General features: G+C 35.6%; 1 protein-coding gene across 2 annotated transcripts in view; it reads left to right on the top strand.

The window, feature by feature from the left end:
* LOC113825695 (uncharacterized) overlaps positions 1-4,265 on the top strand; it is an 11,382-nt gene extending 7,117 nt beyond the window's left edge. The window contains exons 3-5 of one of the 2 annotated variants that reach the window (XM_070114075.1): positions 1,736-1,921; positions 2,697-2,834; positions 3,119-4,265. In XM_070114075.1, coding sequence (XP_069970176.1) covers positions 1,736-1,921; positions 2,697-2,834; positions 3,119-4,064 — 1,270 coding nt within the window. In that variant the 3' untranslated portion in view covers positions 4,065-4,265. Of the gene's footprint in view, positions 1-1,735; positions 1,922-2,657; positions 2,835-3,118 lie in introns of both variants that reach the window. The other variant, XM_070114074.1, reaches the window with a different exon arrangement.
* Positions 4,266-7,261: the final 2,996 nt, after the last annotated feature.

Below are 7,261 nucleotides of genomic sequence, written 5' to 3'. Positions count from 1 at the left end.
TTATTTTTGTCTCTGCTTTTCTGTTTTTTTATATATTTGTTTTTTTTTCTATTTTTTTCTGTCAAGTTAAGGACATGTACAGGGATTGTGGGAACATTTGATAAAGATATGAAAATCGTTTAGTAGGAAAATTGTTGGTTTTTGACACATCTAAGAGATTAAAGTCCATACATACAGGCAAACAGATTAAACAAATGATTTACCTTTCTTTGTTTATTATTTTTTATTATTATTTCTCTGATTAATGTCTTCCAAACCGCATATTTGAATAAAACCCCACAAGTTATTCCCCTGCATTTTTGTTTTGATAAAGAAAGGGTCATAATTGCATGCACTAGCAAAGCTTTACCAGTTTTTCCCCCATTTATTTCCACTGCTGTATGTGCTATATATATCACATCCTAGTATTACATTGATGTAAAAAAAAAATAATTAAAAAAAAATGTGAAATTTCATGCAACTTGTTGAAGAAAAGAAAATTATATGTTTGCAGTTCTTATAAAATAAGGGACTTGCATGTATATATATTTAATTATTTTTCAGAAGTAGGTTCTCACGCTGCTAATTAGTCAAAATCCGCAAGAAATCTGTTCAGTTTGTTCATTTGAGGCATATCCGATTTTTTTCCTAGTTAGGCCTAGTTCATGATCTTGCTTTCTGAGTGAATATAGTGTTTACTTATATATTTACAGAATTCTAAAGTACTGCCATATTTACAATTAATATTGGTATATTCGTAAGAAAGTGAAATTGAAGATTATCAGAAAAAAACAGGAAAAATTAATTGAAAGTAAAAGAAAAAGGAATCTAAATGTTAATAAGAAGTAAAATTATAGTTATAAGTATTGTTGCTTCATGTAAAAATCAACCTTGTAAAAAAAAAATGCTAGGAATTTTCATCTTCATGTAAAATATACCTTTAGTTTGCTATAATTTTCCTGGTTTGTATTCCCTTATATTTTAATTATCCTTTCTAATGTATATCTATTCATTATCTTTGCTATAGTTATCAGTTGATTTACCAATCATACTAAAAAGAAATTATCATATAATTCTTTCTTGATTTAGGACAAACTAGTCTTGAGTATTCATAGTAAAACAATTTGTAATGATGTAATTCTGTGTAATTTTACCGTGTAGATTTACACATCACAAATAGTAAAACAGAAGAAGGAAAAAATAAGAAAAAAACTAAATGATACGAAACTAATAAAAAAGGATTGAAATGAAATGGAGAGAGAGAGAGAGAGAGAGATAGATAGAGAGAGAGAGAGAGAGAGAGAGAGAGAGAGAGAGAGAGAGAGAGAGAGAGAGAGATTAAGTGAGGGAGAGAAGGAAGTAACCTCAATCTTGATGTTCTAATCTTTCTATTTAGCTTTCCTTTCTCTCTCTCTCTCTCTCTCCTCTCCTCTCTTCCTCCCTCTCTTCCTCCCTCTCTTCCTCCCTCTCTCTCTCCCTCCCTCCCTCCCTCCATCTCTCCCTCTCTCCCTTCCTCTCACCCTCTCTCCTTCTCACCCTCTCTCCCTCTCTCCCTCTCTCTCTCTCCCTTTCTCCCTCCCTCCCTCTCTCTCTCAAAAAAAAAAAATAATAATAATAATAATGAAAAATAATAAAGATAAATCATAACAACAACAAAATCAGACAAAGAACGAACCCCCGCAAACGAGACCCCAAGACTAGGACCCCAAAGCGCCACCTTTTTCCAACTTGCTGCTCAGACTTCCTCTCGCGCCAGGTGCTACAGCGACCTCAACCTGACCATGGGCGAGCCGGCATCCCACGCCTCCGTTCACCCGAGACTGCGACGCATCTCCACCCGCCACCCGTCGCTGCCCACCACGCCCATGCCCGACTCGGAGGACACGCCCATCATGCACGATCACGACGCCCGCAGGCTCAGGAGGAGGATGGCTATGAATAGGTAAGGGTGGGTAAAGCATGTATGTATGTATTTATATATATATATATATATATATATATATATATATATATATATATATATATATATATATATATATATATATATTTATATATATATCTATATATCTATATATATATATATATATATATATATATATATATATATATATATATATGTGTGTGTGTGTGTGTGTGTGTGTGTGTGTGTGTGTGTGTGTGTGTGTATCATATACGTGTGTGTGTGTATCATATACGTGTGTGTGTATATTATATACATGTATGTGTATATTATATACATGTATGTGTATATTATATACATGTGTGTGTGTCTTATATACATGTGTGTGTGTGTTATATACATGTGTGTGTGTGTGTGTGTGTATTATATACATGTGTGTGTGTGTGTGTGTTTTATATACATGTGTGATTGTGTATTATATACATGTGTGTGTGTGTATTATATACATGTGTGTGTGTTATATACATTAGTGTGTGTGTGTGTGTATAATATACATGTGTGTGTGTGTTTTATATACATGTGTGATTGTGTATTATATACATGTGTGTGTGTGTATTATATACATGTGTGTGTGTTATATACATTAGTGTGTGTGTGTGTTATACATGTGTGTGTGTCTGTATTTGGAGAAATATTCTTATAGACTCAGACTAACTTTTCCGCGGCTGACTCCGCCCCCGCACTAACACCAGCCTCCCTCCCCCACCCCCCAACCCAGGGGCGGTTACCACTCCCTGGAGGGCGCTGGCGACTTCAGCATATCCAACCCTTACCGCTACCAGTTCCGGTCGGCGCGACTGGAGAAGTTCCTACAGGAGCACCGGAGTCTTCAGGAGCATCTCTACCGCTCCAAAGGCTCCCGGGACGGCGTCATCCGAGCTGGGTCCTCCTCCAGGTGACCGGGGCCTCGCTAAGGGCATAAGAACTTTTTATCTTTAAAGTTTTCGGTTTTTGTTGTGAAACACACACACACACACAGAGACACATACAGACACATGCATTACACATTTCAAAAGCTTTTGGTAACGTAAAAGTATTTCGTAGATCCCCCTATTTTGAACTGAATATATATATTTCATTGCTTTTTTATTCTGATGACAACTTAATGTGCAGTACGTAAAAAGATCTTTTCGAGCAGCGACTCCGATCCGGCGACTGACAGCCCTCGTCCTCCGCCAGACTCCCGACGTACCTGGGCAGCCTGGACACCGCGAGAGGAACGTCCCACTACGGCGAGCCTTCTTCCACTTGCTCGTCGCCGTATCTGGACGTCGAGCTGGGCGTCCCGCAGACCCGAGGCTTGGCGCACGAGCCCCTCGTGGGCCTGGGCAGCCTAGGGCACAGAGACGCCCACAGGGAACTCAGGCAGAGCCGGTCGCTCTCTTCCGCCGACCCTCTCATCGACAGCCTGTCGAGCAGGACCCTCGCGACGCCGGACTCCATCATGGACGTGCTGCAGGGGCGGTCCCTCAGTCCGACTGAAACGGTGATCGACGTGGTGCGGGGCAGGGCGCTCGGTCCCACGGAGTCCGTCGTGGACGTCATCAAGGGGAGGCCCCTGGGCTCGTCCGAATCCATGAGGGAGGTGACGAAGGGTAGGGCGTTAGACACCAACGAGGTCATCAGGGACGCGATCCACAGACGGTCTCTGGACCGCGGCGACGCCATGGTGGACGCCATGCACAGACGCTCCATGGACCGGGGCGAGTCGGTGGTGGAGATGATGCAGTCGCGGTCCCTGGCGCAGAACGACGCCATCGCCGACGTGATGCAGCGGTCCCTGGACAGGGGGGACGCCATGGTGGACGCGCTCCACAGACGCTCGTTCGACCACAGCGACGCCGTGGTGGACGCGATCCACAGAAGATCCCTGGACCGCGGAGAGTCCGTCGCCGACGTGATCCACGCGCGGTCCCTCGCTCAGGGCGACTCCATCTCCGACGTGATCCCCGGAGACACCCAGAGGCAACCCGAGCCCCTCAGGTCCATCTTGAAGAACAGGTACGAGGGCGGAGGACTGCTCTACCAGGGACAGTACTCCAACAGTGCCTACGCAGACGAGCGGAAGGGGTTGGCCGACACTGCCTATAGTCCACCGGATTATAAAGATTACCTTGATTCTTGAGGGTTGGTGGAATACCTAAACGATATCACGAATTTTTTATAAAGCAGTTTTTTCTCTTGTTGTGGTTGAACTTTAGATCTCTTCTCGTTCGAGTAACTTACTCTTGCTCCAAAAATATGGTGTCGTAATGTAACTCTTCCTTTCTTTCTTGTTGTAAGTAACTGACAGTTGAATAGACTCTAAAAAAACAAAAGAAGAAAGCTTATGTTTTTATTTTATATCCTCCATTTCATAGAAAGTAGAAAATATAAAGAAAAAATCCAACACACTCTTGCTATTCTACATGTAAATAATGATAATAACAATGAAAATGATATTGTATCAGCAGAGATAAACATACAAATATTAGAGTCATCAGTATAAGTAGTTAAATATGTGTATTCCACAGATTATTAAAATTCCTATAATACCCACATAATACGACGCAGTTAAAGATTGAAATTGGTGACATATAACGCCTAACAATTGCAAAATGTAATAGTGATATCAACAGAAAACTCATATCACATATACATACATGCCATCATTTAACCATCCTGTTTTACATCAAATGACGCAATACAGTTGATTAAATGTAAAAATATGAAAAGTTTAAATATCCATTGGAATAAAACAATAAAAGTCGAAATTGATAACACAATCACCAATAGGATAAACAGAAATCACATCGACAAAATCACATAAACCCCTCCTCAAAAAAAAAAAAAAAAAAAACATTACTCGAAACACACTGCAAATAAAGAGACAATTGATATAAAAAAAAACACAAAAAAGCAGGAAAAATAATCGTATAAACAAAAAATATATATGTATAAACGTTACTATAAACGCAATTTGCCTGAATGTTAAATAAAACATCGAACTATAGAGAAAAGCGAACACATAACGCTGTCATGATACTGTTGTGGCGATACTGACGTCAATGTTAATGTGAATGATGATTTCCAGAATAATGTATGTGATCTTTTTTTAATGATATATAATAACAATAAAGATGATCTAACTCGTAAGGGAATATTGATAATGACGTACGCAAAAACAAAATAAAAACAGTGATAATAACAGTAATGTCACAAATAACAATGATAATAACAATAATGTTACAAATAACAACACTAATGAAAAAATATTTATCGTAAAAACAATGATAATAATGATAATGATAATTGTAATTAAAGAATAATAAAAATACTACTATGATGATGATATATACATATACAATAATGATGATGATGATAACAATGATAACAACAACAATGATGATAATGATCATAATAATAATGATAATAATAATATTATCATTAACAATAACAATAACAATAATAATGATAATGATAATCAATAACAATAATGATAATCAATAACAATAATGATAATAAAAGTAATAATGATAATGATAACAAGCATAGCGATGAAAACTGAAAGCATAATACCAAAATAATAGCAACAATGATAACTTTGATATTAACAATGATTATATTAATAGCATCAATGATAACAACAACAGCAACAGCAACTACTACTGATAATGAGAATAATGATAATCACGATGATAACAATCTGATAAAAGAGAGTAATAGCAGTGACAATGACAATGCTAATAATGATAATGATAATAATAATAAAAATGTAGGTGAAGATGAAAATGGTATCAATACTGATATTGATAATAATGATGTTAATTATAATAATGATACTAATAATGATGAAAATAGTAATTATGATGATGATAATAACACCTATAGTGACAACAATAATAATAATATTTATAATAATAATGCAATGATAACGACAACGATAAAGATGATATTAACAGCAATGGCTGTTTTAATGGTAATGGAAATAATAATGATAATGGTCATAACAATAATATTACTAAGGCTTATAATGATCGTAATAATGATGATACTACTACTCCTATTACTACCACTGCCACAACTACTACTATGAATAATAATTACAATAATAACAACAACAATAACAATATTAATAGAATAGCACTAAGCGTGGTAATGTCAGTAATAATAACAATGATAATAAACATAATTATGATTATGGTAATGATAATGATAAAAAATAGCAATAATAATGATGATTGTAACTATGCAAATAATAATGATAACAAGAGTGATAATAATAAAAAAATAACTAATGGCAAAAAGGATAATGGCGACAATAATGATGATTGATATAATGATGATGATGATGATAATGATAATGATAATAATAGCAGTGATAATGATAAAGATAATAGTGATAATGATAATGGCAATAATAATAATGAAAATGATAAAGCATACAACAAAACAATAATTTTGATGGTGATCATATAGGTAATTGTAATAAGAATACAACTAACAATTGTGAAAATGATGGTCATGATTATGATGATGATGATGATAATGATGATAATAGTGATGATATCAACACTGATAAGATTATGTAGCTCTGCAAAAGCTACATGTAGTATGTATGTATGTATGTATATATATATATATATATATATATATATATATATATATATACATACATATATATACATATATATACATATATATATATATATATATATATATATATATATATATATATATATATATATATATATATATATATATATATATATATGACGGAGATGGAGATGGAGATGGAAATGAAAATGAAGGCAGGTTATTCCAGAACTTAACACGATGACAAATAATGGAAGCTGGCTTTTGTGCGAAACAGCGGCTTGCACAGTCTAGTCCCTGCGTTACTCTTGGCTGTTTAGTAGATTGTTACGTATATATAAGTGGATAATAGATACATAACATTGCTAGAGCATCAAGTTTAGATCTTATGTGATAGATGAAATAATAAAAATCTCTCTCTCTCTCACACACACACACACACACACACACACACACACACACACACACACACACACACACACACACACATATATATATTATATATTTATTCTACTTTGAAGTTTCCGCAGTAATTATGCTCAGAACTTTCTTACGCGTTTTCTATTTCCGTAAAATTATTTCTATTACAATTCACTTAGCGACTCTTTTCTTATTAATTGCGAGTTTGTTACTTGTTGTCTACTTATTAACTTTAATGAGTTCCTGATTTATAGTATTAGTTAATGTCGGGAGATAAGGGATAATTATAAATAGCACTGAAACATCTGCATGTGATATAAGATTCAA

This window comes from Penaeus vannamei, chromosome 35 (assembly GCF_042767895.1).
Source record: "Penaeus vannamei isolate JL-2024 chromosome 35, ASM4276789v1, whole genome shotgun sequence".
Taxonomy (NCBI): domain Eukaryota; kingdom Metazoa; phylum Arthropoda; class Malacostraca; order Decapoda; family Penaeidae; genus Penaeus; species Penaeus vannamei.
This window is presented reverse-complemented; position numbering and strand designations above follow the sequence as displayed.